Here is a 26,984-nt window from a genome sequence, read left to right as displayed (position 1 = left end):
TGAGGTCAGCATTTCCAAAATGTAATTTCATTGATCCAGGTGAAGGAAAAAAAATCCTTTGAAGTTCATGTTGATTTTGCACAGAAAGGGACAAAAACATTTCTTAGCTATAAGAGCCTACTTTTAACCATTTAGCAATAAATTGCCTCTCTCGAACGTGTATAATAAAAAAGGAACATATGGTCAACGATTCAACTTGACTGTCAATAAAATGATGTCCCCAAAACCCGTCGCAGAGTAACTGGTCAGATCAAACATAACTTGAAATACATAATGTTATGATAAACTTTATACTGAGAGGCACTTACCATTTACTATTAACACATATTCAGCACTGCTGTGTCCGATGCGATTTGCTGCTTCACATCGATAAGTGCCATTGTCTGTTTTATTTAAGAATGTTATCGTCAGTTCTCGTCCATTAACCACCATTCTCTCTGGGTCAGGGAGCTCCCCGCCATCTTTAGTCCATAATACGGCTTCAGGCCTTGCGGAGAAAAGAAAATGGTAACATCATTAATAGAACTTCAAGTGGAGTTAGTAAATGCATAATATTTGTGTAATATTTATATAAAACCATGATCTAGATACGATTGTGCCCAAAGCACATTACTAACATGCGTGGAGCTAGTGAGTTTTGTCGGCATAAGCCAAAAGCAAATGTGCATACCTCCCCCACATTTCAGTTATCCATATTAAGAAAGCAGTGTTGGGGGAGTAGCAAGAGACAGAGAGGAGCCGGTACTGGAAGTGGGCAGGGTCTGTCAGTGGCAGTGCACGGCCTCAGAGGCATACCTGGGAACATCAAGGCTCCGGGTAACCCGGAGACCTCCCTTTTCAGAATGCAGTTAGGCAGTCGTGCTGATGTCAGTGGGCTGTGCCACTGAAAGGTGCACATTTTGGAGGGGAAGTGGACGGGGAATGGGGTGTGCCACAACACCGTTACCACGACCCTGAGTTTCTCCCTGGTGACCCCAAAAAGCGGCACTTGACCTGGAGTCCCTGGGTGAAAACCAGGGAGGCCCCAGGTATGCTTACAGGAAGCGCTACCTTGTGGTGGTCAACTGTAAAAACATCACATGGTGGCCATGTGGGAGCTGAAATGGAGGTCTGTGCTGCAACAATACAATAAAGTTACAGAAATTAAAGGAGAAAATGTAGAAACATGACACTATGTGTCAATATGGTCTACTTTCATTGGCGATATACAACACCTTATGAACAAAATAAAGTAGATGAAAAAAGATGAAAAAAATTGAAGCATTTTGTTCAATGCAAACTTACAATAAAGCTGTTTTGTGTATTAAAATGTACTTTCGTCACTGAGACTTTGCTGCTTCAAAACATCTCATGAACCTGGGAGCTTTGCATTGCAAGGCATATCTTAACTCAATAAGAATCATCTCTATGAGATTTCACAAATGCATCACACGAAGGTTAATATATTTTATGGTCTGGAGTAAACATAGAATTTGGCTGCAAAGAACCATATGGCCTATGTAGTCTGCTTATCTTTATATGCATTATAAAACCCTATACCTTCACCCACACATTCTCATTATTCTACATACTCCCCCAGTCACCTCCACCTCCATGGACGGCGTCTCCTCCTCGTAGTCAGCGCCTTTAAGAAACAGACGTCATATCCAGGGGTGCCAGCGCCTATGGATGATGTGGAGGCCAGTTGTGGTGGAACACTGTAGTGTTTGATTGTCTGGGAGGGCAATCTGCCCCTCAGTTTTGTACAAGGGGACTGGCTCCCCCTGGGCCTGCCACCCTAGGACCTGGGGCTAGTCACTGCATACCCTCTAATGAATTTATCTAATGAATGCAAACTGAAAATAATGTAAAAATAATGACTTGAATTGTTTTTTAATGACACAGTTGATCACAGGATGCAGTAGTCCTCCTTTGTCACTAGCCAACCCTTCACTATACATCATTTAATTCAATGGACATTCTCTATAACTAAAAGATCAATAGGAAAAACCAGCTATAGCTACTATTTACAGCACATATCAAAGTGTAACTCCATTGACAGGTGTCAAAGAGACTCAGATAAGAAAACCACATGGATCAGACCACATGGAGAACTTACTTTGAACATTTAGATAGAAGGTTGCACAAAGATACTTAACTGTAAAAGAGACAACCACTGCTAGCTATTAAAGGACATGTCCCTATGTAATGCCCTACGTGCAAAAATGTACATGCAGACTAGGGAAAAATATGTCAAATCCTTAATGTGACAGATTCTGAGGTGCAACGTTCTGGCATGCATTGTGTCCTGCACAATTATATATTTAGCTATGTGTTATAAGGCCACATGTATTCGTCTGGCCTGTTGTCTCGGTGTTAGTAAAATCTGCTGAATGCAGCACAGAAAAATCCAAACAAGGGGTATTTTGTGTGATAATGAGAGCCAGCCTGCCCAAGATGGTGAACTTTGATTCATATAAACTGATGTGGGTTTACACACTTTTCTTGGTTACTGGGTTTATGGATACCTGTCCTGTCAGGTTTCTTGTGATACTGTTCCACTAAGACAAATTGTGCTCTCTATCAAGTAACCATAGCAGATCATAGGTATCATAGCTGTCATTTTATTCTATCATCTGGTGTAGTCACATAAAAACAATAGAAAAGCCTTAAGCATTTCCCGTTTCTATGGCAACAACATATCACTGTTTGCTTTTGTGTCAAATGACAATTGAATGTTCCCATCAAAAATACTGAAAAAGGTAAAAAAATTGAGGCTGGAGGATTCAAGCATTCAGCATATTAGCAATGATTGTTCTTAATGGCGCATTTGGTTACAAAAAGTGTTAAATTTAGCAGAGCGGGTAGAAAAGTTATTTTTCATAGATTTTAGCACTTGATAGAATTTGGATGGAATAAAAAGTAATGAAAAGCATTTGTTTACATTTCCATAGAATAAATTAGATTCATTTATTATTGTCGAGTGCTTTATGAAAAATAAACTGCTGACACACTGAGAAGGGAAAAGCACAAATGAAAATGGCATTCAGTATCGTGTTGAAGCTTTATTTGTTTGTAACACATTACGAGAATACAGTAAATACCTAATTCCTAGCAACTTTGTGATTTTGTTTAATTAAAGGCATCCAAGTAGTAATTCAGGGCTTTACATCTCTATAATAAGACAGACTTCGGTAACTAAGTGAGTAGCGTGAGGTGGCACAAAGGAAGGGGCGGGGCAAACATAAGGCCAGTGAAGAGGTGGGGCAAACACAAGGCAAAGCCATTTAAGGGGTGGGGCAAACAAAAGGAAAGGTCAATGAAGGGGCGGGGCAAGCACAAGGCAAGGCCCGTATGTTGATGTATGTAAACTTTTGGCTTGTTTGCTTAGTGCTTAACCCCTTCCGTACCGGGACGTACCTGGTACTTCCTGGTTAACAGTCACCGGTAGACCGGGACGTACCAGGTACGTCTCCTCCAAAAAACGCCCCCACATCACCACAATCGCGGTGATCGCGGGGGCGCTGCTGCTGCTGTCTGCCCAGGACTCCTGGGCAGACAGCACAGCCTGTCTAAGCCCGCCCCCAAGCCTACGATCACTCCCACGGAGTGATTTTGTAGGCAGAAACAGCGATTGCAGAAAGATCTGCAATCGCGGTTTCAGCTGCCACAGGCAGCTTCAGGGAAGGGGGGGTGTTGAATGGGTCCCCACACAAGTGTGGGGACCTGATCCAAGACCCCCCCTGCTGCCTGATCGCTCCATGAGAGCGTCAGTGCAGCGTTAACCCCTTCAATACCGCGATCGCGGCATTGAATGCCGCGATCGCGGCATTGAAGGGGTTAATTACCGTTTTGTAGGGGGCTCTGCTGCTGGTGGTCTGCCTGAAAGCCCAGGCAGACCAGCAACAGCAAAAACGACCCCCCAGAAGTCCTCTGATCAGTCCTGTAGGACTGATCAGAGAGATTCCTCCCCTACAATCTCCAGTCTATTGGAGATTGTGTCCCAGCTGCCAGAGGCAGCTTCAGGGACAGGGAGACAGGGTTCTTTGGTCTCCACATGAGTGTGGAGACCAGACCCCACCCACCCTTCCTCAGTTAACCCCTACCCCCCCCCTTCCTCAATTAACCCCTTCAATGCTGCGATTGTGTATGACCCCCATCGCAGCATTGCAGGGGTTAATATTAGTCCCCACAAGCTTGTGGGGACTAAATATCAGCCAATGCTGTGCTTCAATGGAGCATCAGCATTGAAAGAGTTAAAAAAAATGTAAAAAAAAATAATAATAATAATAATAAAAATTAAAAAATAAATTTAAAAAAAATTAATAAAATAATAATAATAAAAAAAAAATAACAGCACTGACCTGAAAGCCCAGGGTGCTTCCAGGTCAAATGCTGGGCTGGGCTGATCAGATCGCTCCTGGCCAATAGGAGTGATCGGATCATTATGGCAGCCCACGGATGACCCTGCTCTACAAAGAGAGAGGGGTCATCTAGGGTAATTATGAAAAAACAAATTATTAATAAATGAAATAATCATAATTATTACCTGATCACTTGTCGGTGACATTTTAAGTCGCTGATTATTGATCGGTCTCCCTGATTGATGTCAGCGGCCTAAACCTGTCACTTACAAGTAATCTGATAAAAAAAATATTTAAAAAAATGTAAATGAACATGTTCCAGTTTTGCCCTCATAGCTTCCTCAAAAAATGCATGAACCATGCATGTGAGGTCTTGTTGGAATCAGGGGATCTTGGTGAACAAAATGTGGTGTTTTCTTCCACTGTTGCACTTATGGTGTGCAAGAAATTCAGTGCAACATTGAAATGTATGCGTTAAAAAAGCAGTAAAATAATTTCCCTGTGAAGTTTGGCAGACATCAGTGAAGAAATGGCTAGCTGAAAACTGTCAAAACTACCCTAGTTGAACACCTTGACTTGTCTACTGTTCATAAATATATACTTTTATGGGGTAATTTACAGTGGGGGGCTTCCAAAATGTCCCAAATGGGATATGGGCCCAGGAAACCAATTTCTGAAAATTCCAAATATGAAAACAAAAATGCACATGTTCCAGTTTTGCCCTCATAGCTTCCTCAAAAAATGCATGAACCATGCATGTGAGGCCTTGTTGGAACCGGGGGATGTTGGTTGGATGTTTTTCTGCAGTTGCACATATTCTATACAAAATATAATATAAAATCTAAAGCAACATTGCAACATATGCAAAAAAAACCAAAAAAATATAAAAATACCTCAAAATTTGGCAGCAACTGGCGATAAAATCCCTGTTTGAAAAGTGTCAAAATGACCCTAGTTGTACACCTTGACTTATCTACTTTTCATAAACATATAATTTTGGGGGGATAATCAGTATCTGTGACAACTATTGCAGTTATTAGACTGCCATGCCAAATTTGCAAAAAATTACATTTCAAAAACACGATGCATGCCTAGCAATATTTGCCCTATACTGGTCAAAATAGATGAAAATCCTGGCCATGTTGGGTGGTTTCCAAATCAGGACAACTTAATGAATATATTTGGGATAATTTTTTCCCATTGGTTCAATGTGTGTACAATTTGTATGTATACAAAACTGTAAAAAAATGCGTTTTTTTCATTTTTTCACCACTTTTTCCAGTTTATTTCAAACAAAACAATGTACTACCCAGCTTAATATGGTTTCAAATGAAAGCCCTACTTGTCCTAAAAAAAACAATATATGATTTGTGTGGGTGCACCAATTGATAAGAGAGAAATTACAGTTGAAGAAAGACATGGCAAAAACACAAAAACGGCTCCGGTCCTTTAGCGACACGTTAGTATCAAAATCCCGGTCCTGAAGGGGTTAAAGTATCCTATGGTTGTTAAGCAGGCCAGACACTGGCAGACAGACACATCCAGCCATATGGTACATGAATTTTCCCTAATATTGAAAATAGGCATGAACTGACCACCCCAGAGTAAGGGAGAAGATAGAGGGACAGCAGCAACATTAGTAAAGAATGTGGCCTAGGCAGGCACTGGCAGATAGGCACATACAGCCCCTTGGTGCAGGACTGAACTTCCCCAATATCAGAAAGAAAGAACTGATTCTCCAGAGAAAGCGAGGTGATTGAACTGCAAGAGTAACAGGGGCAGGGCAGATAGACACATCCAACCGTTTGGTACAGGGCCCTCTTCGGCTGCAAGAGTTAATCTTCCCTCTTTTTCCTCATTATCATCTGGACCAAAACTAGATCTACTGCGATCATCTAGGAGTGGTTGCCCATCTTTGCTCTGGGGAGTGCTTGCAGTAGTAGTGGTCGCAGGGGAGGTTGTGATGGCACTGTTAGTTGTTTTATTCTGTGCTTTACCATAGAAAAGCATCTGAGCAAGATTTGCCTTTGATCCCAAAAAAGGCACCAAAACATGACCGCTCTGTAAGTCCTTGGTAATGACTAAAAGTGCGCCTTCCATTGGCAGATGGGGAAATATATTTTAAAAATATTTTACAACTACTACAGCCGGGATGCTTGCTAGTACTGCTGCTGCTGCTGCATGTGGCTGGTGTTATTTCTGACTCCAAGCAAAAACAGCTTTAGCCTACTTGGGACTTTTTAATACATGCCTGCAGCTGCCTTTGCCCAACCCACAAAAACTGGAATCAGTCCTTTGGAGATATTTACGATATTTTTTTTTTGTATAATTTGTCACCATTATTCTCTGATTTATTATTTGAGTTGTACGAAATTAAGAAGTTTTGCTAGTAGTGTAAACATAAATCCAATTCAGGAATAATATTTCAAGAGCGGAAACACACTACATGCATTGGCTAATATTTCACCAATATTAAAGATTTATTGCTTTGTGTTGTCCAGAAACTAGCTGTTTTGCCGGTATTATAAACATGCAATTGTCGTAGGCCCGATTCAGGAACAGTATATAGTCCCAATACATTATGCGCATGCACAGTCCCATAACCTGCCCTGCGTAATATGTCACCAATTTTCTGGTTTATTATCTGTGTTGTCAAAAATTAAAAGGTTTTGTTCATAGCGTAAATGTGCAGCTGTCATAAACCCAATTCAGGAACAGTATTTCAAGAACTAAAACAACTAAAACAACTTGTCACCTATATAAATGATTTATTGTTCTGTAATTTCAAAAAACAATGTTTTGCTAGTAGTATAAGTGTACCACAAAATGGGAAAACATTTAAAGAATTGGCTCCTAAATTTATTTTTAAATTGGAAAACTGTCTAAAAATAAATAAATAACATAAAGAAGGGAAAAAACCCTTCTGATGTAGTCGCAGTAAATCAATAAAATGAACTATAGTTTTCTTCTGCACTATTGACACTAGGTGAGCATCAATCTCAGCATCAACACTGTTACTGTCACTGACTGCCTCACACTCCAACTCCCATCAGTCTGTGGCTTCTATTGACAAGTTAAAATGGCGCCAGCATCTGTACAGTATGTGTATGCTTGTCCCTTCCCCTTGTAAATGCTGATTGGCCAGAGGCAAAAAAGGAAAGAAAAAACCCCACAGGTTGTTGTACCCATCAATCACAGCTATAGCCATCAATGAGACCCCCTAATTTTTTTGGTAAGTACTTCTACCTATCACTTAAATAATCAAATGTACCCCCCCATTATACCTCATCAGAGGTCAACAACATAGGTTGTAATGGCACCAAAATATGTCAATCAAATTAAAGAAACTTAATGAATTTTCAGATATTGTTAATTTTTTGTTGGGGACATTCCTCATCTTTGGAGATGGGCAAACGCTCTGATCTGGGTATCTTCTAATGTAAGTTGTACCACCTTAATCAGTTCAAGTATGCTTTATTGGTTGGTTTGTGAAGATTGTGCTTACAAAATTAAAAAAAATAAAAAGTAATGATAATAATGATAATAATATTAATAATACAGAGATAGAGTAACGTTAATCTCTTCATTTTTGGGACACTGTGGAAGTATGATAAAGCGAGTGTGTCCACTTCTATCCTACTGAGCCTGTTGTCATACGCATATCTGTGGATCCTAGATGGCAATGGTTGTGTGCTGCACAATTTCTGTGTTTAGTTTCATTCAGTTTTTGGGGAATTAGTTGGATTATGTTGGACTAATATAAGTATGTAATAGTCAGCCAGGTCCAACTAGCCCATTGAGCTATGGAGAACCAGTGAGCCTGATTTCCACACCTGGAGTGTGTGGAACAAGGTGTAGGTGGGAATAGTGTATAGTCAGGAATGGCCCTGCTTCCAATAAATATGATTGACCTAATTGAAATATGCCAACAATCTGGTCAAGCAGTGATAGGCACAGATCAGTCTGTTTTGCCTGTTGTCTGAGGCAGATCACGTTAGTGGAAGCAACTAACTGATTCAAAGGAAGACTAATGCCAGTTCATGAAGTCATAGTCTACGAGCAGAAGGCCCGAGTCTTAGCTTTGTATAAGAAAACATTTCTTTACTTGAGGCTGGGTGTGTGGAATAGCTTTTCAGCAGAAGTAGTAGAGGGTGAGACGTGAGGAAATGTAGGCTTTTCTGTGATAGGCAAAATGGGAAGACAAGATCAAGGACCATGTTTGAGGTCTTACAGCAGGGACATAAATGGGCAGACTACATAGGACAGTCAGCTCTTAATAGTCTATGCGTCTGTGTATTTAATGCATACTCATGCCAATCTCTACACCATGCATATTGGCAAAGTAACACAGCTATATAATTAACATATAATTAATCTTATCTTAAAGGCATGATGTATTCAATGGACGGAAATTAACAGACTTTATACTATATGTGTAACTTAAAACGACAAAAACTTTTTCATGGCAGATATCTGCAAGATAGAGTTCAATTTAGGTCAGGAAGCAAAATGTTCAATAAGTTTGAATTATGCTCTCAAGATATCTGATTTTAGGAACCTGATTTTCTTATGTTTTCCCGACTTTCATTTCTTCTTGTTATTACAAGGAAAGAACTTGAATATTATGCTTGGCAATATGTTATATCAATATATTCAAAATTACATCCCTCTCCAATAATGCATTTTTCATTTTATTTGCTGTATGTAAAAAAATCATGTTCAATAAACAAGCTCAGCAAAGCATATAAGAAATAAAATAAAGCAACTGATTTTAATCTTAGATTGGGCGCACCATCTCTAGTGTGCAGTGTCTAAGCCTGTAGACTTCTTATAGAATCGTAATTCTACTTAACACTCGCTTTTTACTATGAATGATGTTCCCTGAAACTGGCACCTTATAGAAGGTAGCCTTCATTGTAATAATATCGTATTTCAATTTATTTCAAAAAATGTTTTACAGATCCCACTAAACTCATCTTTTTACTCAGTTGTTGATTACTGTTTCAATATATAGATAGATAGATAGATAGATAGATAGATAGATAGATAGATAGATAGATAGATAGATAGATAGATAGATAATGGATATAATAGATAGATAGATATATAGGATAATGGATATATAATAGATAGATAGATAGATAGATAGATAGATAGATAGATAGATATTGTATTTAAATGGTTTAACAAACACACATATTTTAAGCTTTTGCATCTATAAAATGCTTAAATATTATTATTATTTGCAATCAATAATACTAATAATAATTTTAATAATAATAATTATAATATATGAATTATGAAAGCATATTGGAAGATTTTATATGATTTAAGTATTATTTTTCATCATCATGGGACTGTTGTATGAAATTTAGAGTTAATGACATGATTTATGACATGATAATATATCAGTCATGTTAATATATTTATAATTGTGTAATATAATTTATCAGTTGTGCTTATATCAGTGTGCATGATAACCACTACGGAATGTAATGACTTTTTTTTTTTAAGTTAGTTTCCATAGGAATTATAACTAACTAGAAAAGTTGAATAAAATAAGTAAAAGTTGCCGAAACATTTATCAAATCCCCCCACCTGTTCGAGTGAATATCAGAGTTCAACACATATACATAAGTTGGTTTTATACAGATTCCATTTCAATTTACAAAAAAATGGAAAATTGATTACGAGTTTTCTTATTGCTTACATTCCTCCCTACATAGAGATCTTACGTTTCATTTAACACCACAGGGAGAAAGTTAATACAGTAATTTCAAGCATATAAAAATATGATGATGTCATGGCACTTGGGAAAGTGATGCATGCGGTACAATCATGAATATACATGGTTTGTAATATTTTATTTTCCTGTGGTTGGATGATACCAATTTCAATAATACTGCAATGCTTTATGTTATCATACACTCTAAAATAAAGTAAAGGTATAAATATGTATGTATTATTCACTGCATATGGCAATACACTGGGTTCGCTGACAAATTAGTTTCTGGAGGGATTTTGTTATTAAAAATTAAATTTAAAATAGAATAAAGATCCACGTTTGCATTTAGATGAGCTGCGACATGGATATGATGTTTTATTAAGAGATAAGACCAGTTTCTATGAACTTCAATGTGACCTTTTGTCTGGATTTCCACAGTTGTCTTCAATAAGTGTATGACTTAAAAGCCACAGAAAGCAATGGATTGTGCCAAGTACGGTAGTGCTGAAAACAGAAAGCCAAACTAATAGACAAAACAATTAAAGGGCACAATTAAACACAGAAAATAAGTTGTTATGGAACCATTATATATATCAGCAAGAAACGCTTATTGCTTTAATGAATATAAGCTGGCCTCGACCAATAAAGGGTTACACCTCACGCAGATACGTGAGAGACACAAGTAGCAGTGTATTCAGTTATCTATATTTTACTAACCGCAAGCGCCATTCTGGCTATATCTTGTTGCAGGAAAGTATCTAATATTTGCTTCTAACGGTTTTCTGCCTTTCTGCCTATTTCCGCATAGTTTCAGGATTAACCAATTAATAAGCTTTACGTAACCTGACGTCCCTTTTTCTGGACACTATATAATCTATAATATAAACAAAATAAAGCAGAGTGATTTTGGACCTGACCCAGAGTGTGTCGTGTGTCTTATTTTTCTCTCCGTGCACGTACATTTATATTTATATAATTTGGAGCAGTTCAACAATTGAAGAAAGGCTTTATTGGAAAGCATCCAAAACAGTTGGCGCCCAACGTGGGGCTCGAGGAAGCCGTACCTGTCGGAGGTCCCTCCCGGGGAGAGTTCACGCCGTGAGCTGACGATTAGACCCTGGGACTGCAGCCCAGTTACAAGGTAAGATCGTTTCTTATCTACCTTGTGTGTCTCTCGTTACTCACGTGTGTATTCGGAGGAGGGAACTCAGGTGGTTGACGCACCCTCGAGAGGCAATAAAAGAACCCCATGTAAATCTACTGTATAATCACTTGTTGAACTGTGGTGCCTCCCTTTTGCTGGCGAGCACACTGTTTCGGAAAGGTTTCGGAAAGTGTTTCAAGTCTACACCGGATCAACCCAGTTGCTCTGATCCCCAGACGGTGCTGTAAGACTAACACTAATTTGGACAGCCCAGTCGTCTGTCCCCAGCACACTGTAGAAATCGGTAAAGTGTTTCAAGTCTACACCTGATCAACCCAGTTGCTCTGATCCCAGACGGTGCCGTAAGACTAACACTATTTTGGACAGCCCAGTCGCCTGTCCCCAGTGCATAATATTACTACAGTGTGTGTGTGCCTCGCTCGTATCAGAAGGTTTCGGACGGTTGCGGACAAGGTTACGATACCGTTGCGGAATGGGGAACGATAACAGCGTTCCAAGTGGGTTCTGTACTCCCTCCCAATTAGTTGCTGACAGACGAGGGAAAAGATACATTAAGCAATTATCTAAGTTGGAAAAACGATATAAAGTACCCAGAGGAGGAACCTTATCAATTTGCACCTGGCAAAACCTCCTAAATGAAAAAGCAGGAAAATTAGACGACAACGGATTGAAAGATACTGTTAAAATCTGGCTAGATTGTAGCAAAGAATTTAAATCGTTAGATGGCGAAGAAATGTATGATGAAAAGCACTCAAGATATCTGTGTAAAATTCCAATGTCTTATACGCCACAGCTCTATAATGGCGCCGAGTCGTCGGACAAGGGGTGGAGCTGCCCAGCCTGTAATGCAATGACGTCAGAATGCTCTTGTTTGTACTGTCCCCCGCCCCCTGTCTACTCCCGGCTACTGTGTCGTGTCTGACACAGACACCAGCGCCATCTTGTGACGCACTTCACCAACTGTCTTCAGTGGAAAATCCCCACCAATTGCCTGCCCCGCCTTCTATGTTATATCCGGTACAGGCATCGGGGCCATCTTTATTAATTGACAACGCCCAAAATTCTGGCCTACCTCCAGCTCCGTTATCTTCTATGTCTATTCCCACAGTGTCATTGTACCCAGTAGTTAATCCGGATGGCACATTTGTATTACCTACCCAGATTACAGCACCCAGACATATGGTCCCAATCATGATAATGGCAAGCGGTGAGGAAACAAAGAAGGAAAATATATCTACTAGTGCTGTTATGCTTCCGGCCCAACACCAGGCTGAGGAAGGCCTACTACTACTCCAGGAAGGCAAAACACTAGAAAAATCTCAAGCAGTACTATTTCCACCCACTCCTCCCGTAGTTACACCCCCGGTACCTACACCCAGCACTACTGTCCCGTTAATGATGATGGGCCCAGGCGACAGTCCAGAAGGGGAGGAAATAGATACGACCGAGGGCGCAACAGCTGCCCCAACCCAATCCGATGCCGACAGCAGTATGGTACTTAAAAAGGGAAAAAGGTTACCTAGACCGAAACCAATAACTAAACCCCAAAGAAGAACTAAGCCCAAACACACACAGTCCCCCTTGGTGGGTTTTGACCCACCTGTTCTCCATGCTGAGGACATGGGAGCTAGGCCTAAGCACCAACCTATTTTCACTGATGAAGAAATAGGCACTCATGACAGTCTATCATAAGAAGAGGGCTCAGAGGAGGAGGAGGAATCCCAAAGTATTTACCAGAGCTTACCTTTTGTACGTTCCCCTATAGGCCATCGCCGTATAAGATATACTCGACAATCTGATACCGAACAGCCCTCAAGTACGTCAGCCCCTCAGCCACCATCCATGGGGAATACAAATCCCAATAATCCGTTTTCTTCTCAATTCGCTGAAATTATGTCTGCAGCTATAGTACAAGCCACCCGACTCACCACAGAAAATGCTACTCCACGAGATGGTCTCGCTTCCACGGAGCCGCGTTCCAAGTATGTAGCATTCAATCCGCAACAACTGTATACAATCGTCAAAGATCTCCCTGGACCTGATACTCATCCAATGCCATTTTATCGAAAAGTTTCACAGGCCTGGACTACCTATGGATGTACCTGGTCTGACCTTGTTAGTATTGTCCAAGCCAAAGCAGGAGACTACACAGATCTTATTCTCAACCAAATTATATGAGACCCATCTTATCTACCTTTCGATCCCAGATCCACTGAATCAGGTCAACAGTTTATCAAGCAATTGGAAATCTGGGCGAAGGACAGATTGTCCGAACAAACAGTATCTCTACAGGATATAACTCAAGAAAAAGGAGAGTCAGTGGAGAAATATGCCTACAGAATCAAACGACATTTTCGTGATCTAGGATTCTCACTCCAAGAAATGGCATATATTCGTATGTTGGGTCGTGCCTTTGTAGACGGCCTCCATTCTGATCTCAACAAAGTACTCACTACCTGCCGCCCGGAATGGAGGTCAATGGATCTTGAAGTCCTTATACAGGTTGCTAAAGGATTGGAGGCAGGAAACAGCAAGAAAAAGTCCGCCATCATGGCGGTAATGACCGGAGCCGACGCCACTAATGAAGCCACGGACAGACAGCGAGAACCTCGTAAATGTTTTGGATGCGGAAAAGTCGGTCATCTTAAAAGAGTATGCCGTAGTCGCCATCTGTGGGCCGCTTATCAAGCCCAGAACCAGAACACTCTTCCTCCACCTCCTCCTCCTCAGCCATAGGAAATAGGCGAGCAAATGGAGGAGGGGGACTCTATTTGCATGGCCGTCTCCGCCCCTCCTTCCGGCCCTTCCCCTAAGATCACTCTTGATGTAGCCGGAAAACCTTGCTCATTTCTTGTTGACACTGGCGCTGCTCGTAGCGTGCTTTGTGAGACGGATGTATTACCATCCTGGCTATCTGATATACAACTCCCCTGTAGTGGGTTAGAAGGCGTGGTTCAACACAACCCACTCACACGCCCCTTACCCGTCACAAGCTCTTCAATACATCTGCCTTCATTTACTCTAGCTCAATTTGTGGTCAGTGCCATTTGCCCTTTCAATCTTCTAGGAGCGGATTTTCTCAGCAAAATCCAAGCCAATATTACTTTCACTGACAAAGGAACTGTCACTCTCAACACTGCTCTTGCCCCTGAAGAAACCTGTATGCTTATGGCAGTAGTACATGATCCTGGTGCCGAAACCTGGGATGATCTATTTAATTCTTTGAATACCATGCTAGACCATCTTCCAGCTACCCTATGGGCCTCTGGACCTATGGACATTGGACGTCTCAACGTCCCACCGGTACAAGTTGTGCTTAAGGATCCTAATGTTCTTCCATATAAGGCCCAATATCCTTTATCAGTGGCCCAACTAGATGCAATATCTATTCAAGTAGCTGCACTCCTAGAATCCGGTGCAATAATACCTACTACTTCTCCTTGCAATACTCCGCTGTATCCAGTCAAAAAGAAGCAGATCAAAGGCCAACCTCCAGTGTACAGGATGGTACAAGATTTACGCGCTGTCAACGAAGCCACGGTTCTGGATACCCCTATTGTGCCAAATCCACATACTCTTCTATCCAGTATTCCACCTACGGCATCCTGGTTCACTGTAATTGATCTTGCTAATGCCTTTTTCTCCATTCCATTACACCCTTCGTGTCAATATCTTTTTGCATTCACACATGCTGGTCGGCAATACACCTGGACGATGATGCCACAAGGAGCTCAAAACAGCCCGTCCAGTTTCAGCAAAGCTATGTCTTCTGTGCTTTCTTCATGGCAAGACGCTCACCCGGAAGTTGAGCTCCTGCAATACGTGGATGACCTACTTCTTTGTGCTCCAGACCCATCCACGTGTCAAGAAACTACCCTGGACCTACTCTATTTTCTAGCTACAGCTGGCTGTAAGGTCTCCAAATCGAAACTACAGTTATGCCTTCAAAAAGTGATTTTTCTGGGACACTGTATTACCAAAGGCCGTAAACACCTTACAATGGCACGAAAAAAGGCCATCCTGGAGTTGGCTCCGCCAGAAACTCCACATCAGCTACAGACCTTTCTGGGTCTCATTTCATACTGTCGTCCCTGGATTCCCGACGCTTCTGTGCTAATGCAACCACTCTATGACTGTATACCTCGAGAACTACCAGCAATTTTTTATTTAACACCAGAGGCACTGGACTCATTCGACGCTCTACAACAAATGATTGCCTCATCTCCAGCTTTAGGAATTCCGAACTATTCTCTGCCGTTCCGTCTCTATGTTATGGAACGGCAAGGCCATGCCACAGGTGTTCTCACTCAGATGCACGGTGGTCGACATCGTCCCCTCGGATTCTACTCCAAACGATTGGACCCAGTTGCTCGCGCGACACCTTCCTGTGTAAGGGCTATTCACGCTGCCAGCTGTCTTCTGGACGTCACTTCAGATATTGTCCTCGGACATCCCTTGACAATTCTAGCTCCACATGACATCTCAGCTATTTTACAACAGACTCAACCCAGACATCTCACTGCTCAGCGTCATCTTCGTCTCCAAGGGAGTCTGTTGTTGCCCGACAATGTTACTATTCAACGATGCAATGTTCTCAATCCGGCTGCCCTCCTTCCACTTCCAAGGGGGGAGTATACTGATATTCCGTCTACGGATTTTATTGATCTAGCCACAGAAGAAGATCTTCAGGAACAGCTATTGTGGCATACACAGTCATCAAATGTCGATTTTCCAGATGTACCACCCGAGGACGATCCACGTGATTGTCTGACCATGATGCAAGCGGAAGTCGGTTCGCCTCCGAATATACAGGATACCCCACTCTCAAACCCAGAATGGACCCTATTTGTGGACGGCTCCAGATATGCCGATGACAAGGGTTGTTTCCATACGGGAATGGCGGTTACGACTGACACGACTGTACTCTGTGCAAAAGCTCTACGACCGGATCAGTCGGCTCAGGAGGCTGAACTAGCTGCCCTCACCGAGGCCTGCATTATGGCTAAAGATTCTACCGCAAATATCTATACGGATTCCAGGTACGCCTTTGGAGTTGTACATGATTTTGGAGTCATCTGGAAGGCAAGAGATTATATCACCGCAGCAGGGACTCCAATCAAGAACGGGAAAGCAGTTGAAGCTTTGATGACTGCGGCCCTACTCCCGAAACAAGTTGCAGTGATCAAAGTCAAGGCACACTCACGGGCTGACACTATGGAAGCAAAAGGAAATGCCTTAGCAGATAGTGCAGCCAAGCAAGCAGCCCTCAATGAAGACTCAGCGGTCCCTTTAATGACGGTGACCAAGAAAGCACCAATGGAATTAGACTGGGATATTTTAATTCAATTACAACAACAAGTTTCAACCAAGGAACAAAATGAATGGATACAAGAAGGAGCATCCGAGGATGAGCGGGGAGCCTGGGCCAGAGGCCAATATCTTTGTTTACCCCGGACTTTATATCCTTTAGTCGCATCACTAGCTCATGGACCGACGCATCAGTCTAAAACTATTATGAAGGAGGTTATCGACAAAATCTGGATTGCACCAGGAATCACCCCAATGCTAGCACGAACCACCGAATCATGTTTAATCTGTGCTCAGTGCAATACCGGAAGGACAGAACCTACACCATCCAAATGTTTACCGAATGCTCAATACCCTTTCCAACGGATTCAAATTGACCATATTCAAATGCCGATGTGTCAGACATTTCAGTATGTACTGGTAGTGGTAGATGTGTTTTCCGGATGGCCAGAAGTCTATCCAGTACGAAACCAAACCGCACCCACTACCGCAAAGAAGCTTATTCAGGAACTCATTTGCCGGTTCGGTGTCCCAGAAGTCATAGAAAGTGATCAGGGACCTGCATTTACGGCAAACGTCACTCAAGAAGTGTGGAAAATTATAGGTTCACATCTTGCTTTCCATACTCCCTACAGACCACAGAGTAGCGGGAAAGTGGAAAGATTAAATGGCATAATCAAATCAAAGATATTGAAAATGACACAAGAGACTGGTCTAAATTGGGTACAGTGCCTACCCATCGTACTTTTTGCTATCAGACATACGCCAAAGGCGTCACACAAACTGACCCCACACGAAATACTTTTTGGAAGTAGCCCTAGGTTAGGACAATACTTCCCACAACAGTTGCAAATGAATTATGAAACAATGGCAAAATATGTTATTGCTTTGACTACTCAATTATCTAATATATATACCCAAGTTTTCTCTTCTATTCCAGATCCCAATATCCTCGAAGGTACTCACTCTCTATTGCCTGGAGAGTGGGTGGTCGTGAAGAAACACGTCCGATCTACTTTGGAACCGAGATTCGAGGGCCCTTTTCAAGTGCTACTAACGACTCCTACCTCAATAAAAGTTGAAGGGAAACCCACCTGGATACACGCATCGCATTGCAAGAGAGTCAAAGGATACGATCCTCCAATCAATGACTCCTAGAATGCATATCCTTTGCAAAAGAGTGGGCATCCCACTATTATTATCATTCATTTTCCAACATACATGGGGAAAACCAGCCCAAGCTATCAGTCACCAGGGGGGTCGGGTAGCCATTACAAGAGATGCAAAACAAGCAGGTCCTCCCATTTTTTGGTACAACTCCAGTAGCACAACAGTAGCCACATACTCATTCCAATTTTGTCACATTATAGATTGTGTTTCTAAACGCTACACCAATGTATATACCGGGGTGATGACACAAGAAGGGGATACCACCGACAATTTTGACCCCGGGTATTGTGATGTTCAAATAGGAGAATGTGTTGGGTACATATGCTATGTTGGAGGGCAATGGGGGGACGACTGCAGGTATTGGGGCTCTGTTATAACTAATTCAGGAACCAAATGGGGATATAAGCCCCCTGAAGCCCTAGCCCTCAAAGATCAATATGGTAAATTATTGCTCTCACGAATGACTTTTAAATCCACCGGAACTGGTGATAACCAACGATACACCCTTACTATAGAGAATCCCCGGCAACTGATGCTCGAAAATATATTTTCGGGATTTACAAATATGGTTTCATGAGCGGCAAGGCCCCCTTCTATCTTAAAGATATGTACAATAGTTTAGAATGGAAAGAGCCACAAGGTAAACCATCAAACCAACCAGTTTCGAAACCACTGGAAATTCCATATGCTGTTCTGCGCGCCATTCAAAGTATGATAGCTATAGCGAATCCCACTTATGATGATACTTTAGCCATAGAAACTGGATATAATGATATTAATCTATGGCTCGAGTGGATGCAATATTCTGCTATTAAGCACAATAAGTCCAATTGCTATGTGTATGGTAAAGCCCGTCCACATCTGGGTACAGTACCCCTACAGTTGCCCTATCAGCCACTACTATGTCTGTTGAGTCTTTATACCAATACCAGTAACAAATTCACCGAATGTGAGAAATGGAAAAGAGAATATCCTCTACTAATCGAGGCTATCAAGCTCAACGGAGGAATTACTATATATTCTGGCACTTATATTTGTATTTCAAACACCAAAGGAACAGGCAAATTTCTTGGTAAATTCTCTAATGGCAATTGTGCTGAATACAGCAATTTGACCGGTCCCCCCACACAGAATCAAATATATTCTCTGGGAGACATCTATTGGCTATGTGGAGATATGAAATTGCGCACCAGATTAGAAGGTAGTTGGACTGGTGAATGCGCACTGGCCAAAATTATAATGCCGTTATTTATAATGTCGGAAGAGCCAGAAGCTGTTGAGGCCCAGTCTACCCTGTTCCGTAAAAAACGCAGTGTCTCAAAAGCCCCCGAAGGAAGCTTCGACCCCCATGTGTATATAGATGCAATAGGAGTTCCTAGGGGGGTCCCAGATGAGTATAAAGCCCGAGATCAAGTAGCCGCTGGTTTCGAATCCATTTTTCCCATTGTTACAATAAATAAAAATGTTGACTGGATTAACTATATCTATTATAATCAACAGAGATTTGTCAACTATACCCGAGAGGCACTCCAAGGACTTTCGGATCAATTGGAGGCTGCAACCCAGATGACTTTTCAGAATCGTATGGCATTAGATATAATCCTGGCAGAAAACGGCTTGCAGTAGGCGAGACTATCCCGTTAATGCTTATGTACGATGACACGATGCCAAGCTTTGCATCTTCTTATGAAACACCATCTAGTTCGATAGTTCCCCCTGACAGTAATCCCCGCCCCGTGTAGGGACATATAGATCCGAGGGACATGTCCAAGACCTGAAACCGGGATTTTATCCAATAGGGATAATTTGTCGCCACTGCAGGTGAAGAGGATGCGGGATCATGTCCGGTAGGATCTGTCAGGATTAGGGACAGTCGGCCATCGTATATTCAAGGGGGGACTGTTATGGAACCATTATATATATCAGCAAGAAACGCTTATTGCTTTAATGAATATAAGCTGGCCTCGACCAATAAAGGGTTACACCTCACGCAGATACGTGAGAGACACAAGTAGCAGTGTATTCAGTTATCTATATTTTACTAACCGCAAGCGCCATTCTGGCTATATCTTGTTGCAGGAAAGTATCTAATATTTGCTTCTAACGGTTTTCTGCCTTTCTGCCTATTTCCGCATAGTTTCAGGATTAACCAATTAATAAGCTTTACGTAACCTGACGTCCCTTTTTCTGGACACTATATAATCTATAATATAAACAAAATAAAGCAGAGTGATTTTGGACCTGACCCAGAGTGTGTCGTGTGTCTTATTTTTCTCTCCGTGCACGTACATTTATATTTATATAATTTGGAGCAGTTCAACAATTGAAGAAAGGCTTTATTGGAAAGCATCCAAAACAAAGTTATGCTTTTAACTTTGCATGACTCCATCGCCAATTTATTTAACTCATTGTCTGAAGTAACACTAAACTGACAATATTTTCAATTTGCGTGATTGCGTGCTTATTATGGAGTATATATTTATATATATATACACCAATCAGCCATAATATTATGACCACTGGTGAAGTGAATAACACTGATAATCTTGTTATCATGGTACCTCTCAGTGGTTGGGATATATTAGGCAGCAAGTGAACATTTCATCCTCATAGTTGATGTGTTAGAAGCAGGAAAAAGAGGCAGGCATAAGGATCTGAGCGAGTTTGACAGGGGCCAAATTGTAATGGCTTGTCGACTGGGTCAGAGCATCTCCAAAACTGCAGCACTTGTGGGGTGATCCCGGTCTGCAGCGGTCACTACTTACCAAAAGTGTTCCAAAGAAGTAAAAGCGGGGAACCGGCAACAGGGTCAAGGGCGGCCAAGGCTCATTGATGCACGTAAGGGTGCGAAGGCTGGCCTGTGTGGTCAAACCCAACAGACGCGCTACTGTAGCTCAAGTTGCTGAAAAAGTTAATGTTGGTTCTGGCAGAAAGTCTCAAAACACAAAGTGCATCGCAGTTTGTTGTGTATGGGGCTGCGTAGCCGCAGACCAGTCAGGGTGTCCATGCTGACACCTTCCTACTGTCAAAAGCCCCCACAACGGGCATGTGAGCATAAGGAAACGTGGTTCATCAGACCAAGCCATGGAGGGTGTCTTGGTCTGATGAACCACGTTTCCTTTTGCATCATGGCACCAGGATGAATTCATGGAGGCCCCAGCTCGCAACTTAGGACTTAAAGAACCTGCTGCTTACTTCTTGGTGCCGGATCCCACAGCACACCTTCAGAGGTCTAGTGGAGTCCATGCCTCGATGAGTCAGGGCTGTTTTGGCGGCAAAAGGGGGACCTACACAACATTAGGCAGGTGGTCATAATGTTATGGCTGATCGGTGTAGATAATATATTAACTAGGTAAAATGTGTCTCTACTCCTAGCACTCAAATGTTTAACTCAAAAGAGCATGTTTCTTTGTGTTTGTTTTTCTTGGGTATAGATGACATAATGGATTAGACATTGCATTGTATTACAAGTAAAACCACACATTTGCAAGAATCATTGAAAGGGATTTCAAAGGGAAAGCATACAAATGTGACCTTTCTATCTGACATTCTAACATGCTGCAATGTTTCAAAACATATCACAGGATACAAGGAGAATCAATAGCAAATCTTGCAAAAGAAAAGCGTGTTTCCCCGATGAAATAATATATCATGGTGGTATTCACAATGATACTTGAGATATATGTTGTTTACAAAAGTAACCATACAATGTTCCAGGAAAAAATGTTACTTCTAATCCCATTCTGCAATACTGCAGCTAATTGACTATGATAAATTGCGCCATGACAGGGAAGCAAAAATATGTATATGTACATCAGTGAGACTGTGAAAGTTTAACAGAAAAAAATGGATTTGATGCATAGCCATGTTTCATGGGAAAACAAAGCTATAGTTTGGCACCATTGTATTGCTTCCAAATAGAAAAATGAAAAGTTATTGCATATGTGATATTATTTGGAAGAGGAAGTTGTTACATCGCCTTATAAACCCCTTAACGTCCATTGACGGGTCAGGCACGTCACGCACATCACGCGAAAACGGTCATGTGATGACGTCATTTTATTAAAGAAGCTTAAAGGATATTGCCGTAATGTATCGATGGTGAGGCATTCAGCAACATCGGCATCAGGGGCCATGCCTGGCCCCTCCCCGGGGCGTCAGCATCCGCCATACACTGTATGCCTCATTATCCAGGCATTTCAGTGACACCATTGGAGTTTAGGAGGCGATCGCCTCCTAAACTCCAATGGTGTCACTGAAATGCTTGGATAACGAGGCATTCAGCAACACCGAACACTCACCCCAGGACGCATTGTGACCACCGCCACTGTGAGTGATTTTGCCACCCGCAAGACGGCGGTGCATCTTTTAAAAAAAATAACAAAATTGGTCTCTCCAGACCCTCTTGAGAACTCTGGCTGGATTTGGAGGTTAAATACAGGTACTGCATTCAACCATGCAAGTCAATGGAGCCCAGCTTTCTAATAACAATGAGATTAGTAAAATATTTAAAAAATAATTTAAAAAAATATGGAAAAAAAGCAAAAAAGTGATAACATTTAAAAATTGTTATGCATCAGAGGAACCATCCAGTTCCAGCAAAATGTAAAAAAAAAGTCCAAAAAGATTTAAATAAATAAAATAAAAAAATAAAGTTTCTTATTATGAGCAAGTACTAAAATTAGCTAAAAAAGTAAAAGCATTTCAAATACAGAAGGGGTGTCTAATTTTTCACTTAAAAAAAAAATGTAATCATATATATATATATATATTTTTTTTTTTTAGGAAATTAGATAATATGATCACAAAAATGGTATCTGAAGAAAGCCCTTCTTGTCCTGAAAAAAAACAATATATAACTTGTGTAGGTACACTAAACGAGTGAGGAGAAAATTACATCTAAATACGAGCACCGCAAAAGTGCCTCGGTCCCAAAGGGTACAAAAAGTAAAAAACAGCCTGGCCCTTAAGGGGTTAAATGGCGAGTAAACCTCTTTTTCAGGGATAGACTTGTCTCTGTACTAGCCAAGCCTAGGAGACTACGTATTTGTACACTTCTTGTTCTGTGGAGATCTTCACTGGATGCAAAATTGTGATTTTCCAGAAAATAATCCAAAACGGCATCTCACAACAATACATGCAGCACACTTTCTAACCTGCGTTTGGCTGTACAGTGTTCCTGATATATTGGAGCTGCCTAGATGTATCAGGGATTAGAATCTGGGGCTAAATCTGTTGTAAGTAATTGAATAGCAATCCTCACACATATTGCAGATACATTGGCTTAGACTCTAACTTAGATAAAATGTATCAATTAGATGTTTTAATCTATTTTTTTATCGGAGAGGTGGATTGCCATTCAACTACTTATAGTCTCTTGTATTAATTCCAGTGTCTTGATCTGGGAATGTGTCTTAGAATTCCTTTGAACTGATTTGACCTCCCCTTGTGACCTAAACTCTGGTGTTCTTCTGTCAACTATTGTTTCTGCTTGATATCTCAGATTTGGTCTCCTGTTGTGATACCTTCGTGTAACCCTAGCTTGTAAAGTGTTCTTTGCTAGTGATTACTTCCTTGGGATTATGACCAGTGGTTTTAGATTGGCTCATAAGTAAACTACCATGGTGAGGTGGGAATTCTGTTGGTGTTTCCTTAATAATATCAAAGCCAGGTCAAGTCATACTATTACATCACAGGGTAAGAAACAGAAATGAATGAACACCATACAGCTTGTTATTATTTTCTATGAATTTATGTTTCCAATTTGAATGTTTCCACATTTTAGCATCAGGAGTTTTTCATATATAATAAGGATTCATCTTTCTTTCTTTTTTCTCCACTTTGTACTAAATATTAATTAAAACATATTTCATTTTGTCTGGGTTAATTTTGTCAACTAGGGTTACCCTACATCATTTACACTATCCTCTTATGGTTTGATGTATAGTGTTAAGTTATATATATGTCATTATATAGACAATCTGTGAGTCCTCATGTTTGACCACAGGAACAGAAGAAGCATAATCTAGAGGTTTTTTTTAATCTATTCATTTTACATAGACAGCAACCAGCCTCCATTATATAAATGGAATGGTTTTAAGAGAAATATCTGTTTTGCCCAACTAGCCCATTAGGGTGATCAGATCTCCATTATACAGCAGGGGCTGCTGCCTCTGGAACTGTCTGCCTAAAAAAGAATAAGCCCCTACCTGGCATACAGTACAGGTTAGCGTGCAGGTGACATGGAAAAATACCTATGGGTTCTTCCTTGAGTGCAAACACTAGGAAGAATGAACTTTGAATATCTCCACACCAGTGTCGCGTGCAGGTGACAACTCTACTTACCGCCTCAAACTAGCGACATAAGCCACATGTCTTGTGACATTACTGGAGGTGGAAACTCTGGAGAGAAACAGTTCTTTCAACAAAAGCTTCAAAAGTGGAATAGTTGTTGCCAGGGGAGGGCTGGCAGCCTAAGGCCTGGGGGGCAAGTCACGTGAAGTGGCTCCGCCCCCTTGCACTCACCTTTCACCCCTCACCTTTCAGACTGCTGGAAAACTTACCTAAACGGCCGCTAGGTGCTGATGCCACCGGCCGGAGCTACTTTAATCCTTTATTTTATTTATTTAATATGCCGGATCAGCTTGCCATTTAAAAATAAATAAATAAAGTATTAAAGTAGCGCCGGCCGGCAGCATCAGCACCCAGCGGCCGCATAGTGATGGGAGCAGCGTGAGGGGTGAAAGGTGAGTGCGAGGGGGCGGAGCTTTCACCCCTCACGCTGCTCCCATCACTTGGCGGCCATCGCATAAGGCCGCTGGGTGCTGATGCCGCCGGCCGGCGCTGCTTTAATACTATTTTTTTTTTCATTTAATAGCAGATCCGGCTTGCCATATTACATTTTAAAAAAACGGATTAAAGTAGCGCCGGCCGGCGGCATCAGCACCCAGCGGCCGTTTAGATTATATTTCGGGCGGCCTGGGGGGCAATTGCCCCCCGGCCCAGCCCGCCCCTGGTTGTTGCACACCTATACTCCCAAAACCTGTTAAAGGTTGAGTTTTGTGAATTCTAAAATAGCATTAGATAGAATTCAGTAACCACAATGTAACCACTATAACCAGTAATTAATGTGAAAAATGTAAGTTCCATATCACATGGAAATCACAGTTGTATATGAAACACTAATAGAATATATGACATTATTTTGAGCGTTTCAGAACCATTTCACACAGCTTAGCTATAATACTTCACGTAGCAGCTTTTTCAAGGTTTTTCCTCAGTCTCATAAGATGATATATCCCATGTCGCTACATATTTGTATTCAAAGCTCTCCATCAAAATGTAATTATTTTAAATCTGCATTAAAGCATATATCATTTGAGACCAACCTTTAAATCTGCACTTAATCAGCAGGTATGCCCTTGGGGGGCTGAGTATAATTAAAAAAAAAAAAAAAAAAAGTTGTGTTAATATTTCAAAATAAGTGAAATGTCAACATTTTGTTGAATTACCTCTAAAACATCTACTAGGAATGGCAATTAAACTTAGTTTCTCAGAGAGAATATGATATAATTATTCTGATATAAATTCTACAATACCATTACAAAGACTACTCATTTCAGATCGAAATGATCAGTAAAGTTGTATAAACAAAATTAGAAAGCGTAGGAATGTTAATGATTTCTTATTTAATTTTTTGCCTGAAAAATGATGACTAATAGGAATAAGTGGCTGTGGAAGCCTTAGCTACAGTGTGAGATAAACAAACTCTGAAGGAGGTTTTGGTCTCTCGGTGTTAGAAAGTTCCTGACAACTTTACAGATGAATTGTTCCAAGAAACTTCAGGAAAAGAATGTTTGATGTCACTGTGAAAGACCAATCTTCCCTAGCCACATAACAAGGATATGCTCCAAGAGCTTCCTAGCTCATCAGATTACTTCAACACATAAAAGAAAGAATAAAATCAAGACATGTACAGAAACAGAAGAACAGGCATATAACACAGGGAATATAAATAGTGTTTGCTTGTTTAATTGACTTACAGAGGTTTTCCTCTTGACTCGCAGGTCAGTACAAGCGGTTGACCTTCCTGTGGAAGAGGTGTGGAGGGCAGGATCTTAACAGTTGGATAATCTGCAAACAAATCACACAACACAGAAGGGAACAATTAAAAATAATTAAACAACGAAATGTAGCTTGACACTGGTTCCTTCTACTTTGTTTACACGTCACTAAATGTTAACTAAATATTTCATACAATGTTTAAGATGGTTCAGTATTTTTCTACCAATACTTAAACTCAAATTTAATCTTTACAGCTATCTGTGAATACATTTTCAGATTCTCTTCTCTCTCCATTCCTAACAAGAGTGTTTTTTTCAATTAATGTTAACAGATTTCACAAATGTCAACAAGTCATCACCAGAACCGAGAGTATATATTCCAATGCCCGAGGCCCATATATTCTCTACTCAATATCACACCTTGTACTACCGTTAACACAAACGTGGCATTCACGGCACTTTCTGGAGACTAGTGCCTTTGGGAGGACCATGGTGTCTTTGAAAGCAATTTACTGAAAATGCTCTCTGAGAAGGGTATGGCCTCCACTGGTAACAGAGATGCATAATGCACTTTACGCTTTAAAGACTAAATATTTCACATAATGAAATACAAAAATCAAATATTCGATGGAAGTAAAAAGGAAATAGTTGCAGTAAATATTAAACAGCAACAAGAAATGCAGCTTACAATTTACTAAAGAGTACCTGGGACAATGGAGATTTATAGCTGTGTTTATAGCTATCTTTTATATCTGCAAAGCGGCTTTGATGATAGAAAACAGGATAAGAGCAACTGTTATATTAATCAAGTTTAGTTTGCCTTTACAGTTACTCATTATCTATTTGAATTCACAAAGAAACATAGAATTTAATGGCATATGAGAACCATTTGGTCCATCAAGTCTGCTTGTAAAGACTCAAATCTCAATCACTCCTTGGTCTTGTCTTAGAGACAAATCTATACCTATCCCATGCATGTTTAAATTCCCTCATCGTTTTAGCCTCTACCTGCTGGGAGGCTTTTCCATTTACCTACCAATCTCTCAGTAACGTCAAACTTCCTTAACATTACATCTAAAATATAGCCTATTCTAATCAAATTATAGAGTCACTGTTAAATTAATTGCACTTAATCAAATGCATAGGTTGCCAATAAAAAGTTGCTCATACATTTTTTGGAGACTATTCCAGCTAATGCACGTAAGAAGAGG

General features: G+C 40.9%; 1 protein-coding gene across 2 annotated transcripts in view; it reads right to left on the bottom strand.

The window, feature by feature from the left end:
- Positions 1 to 26,984, bottom strand: part of CADM2 (cell adhesion molecule 2) — a 616,782-nt gene that overhangs the window by 39,427 nt on the left and 550,371 nt on the right. For both annotated transcript variants that reach the window (XM_053456894.1, XM_053456895.1), the window contains exons 7-8: positions 25,753 to 25,843; positions 309 to 487 (exon numbers count right to left, since the gene is read on the bottom strand). In XM_053456894.1, coding sequence (XP_053312869.1) covers positions 309 to 487; positions 25,753 to 25,843 — 270 coding nt within the window. The remainder of the gene's footprint in view (positions 1 to 308; positions 488 to 25,752; positions 25,844 to 26,984) is intronic.

The sequence above is a fragment of the Spea bombifrons genome, chromosome 2, assembly GCF_027358695.1.
Source record: "Spea bombifrons isolate aSpeBom1 chromosome 2, aSpeBom1.2.pri, whole genome shotgun sequence".
NCBI lineage: Eukaryota > Metazoa > Chordata > Amphibia > Anura > Pelobatidae > Spea > Spea bombifrons.
This window is presented reverse-complemented; position numbering and strand designations above follow the sequence as displayed.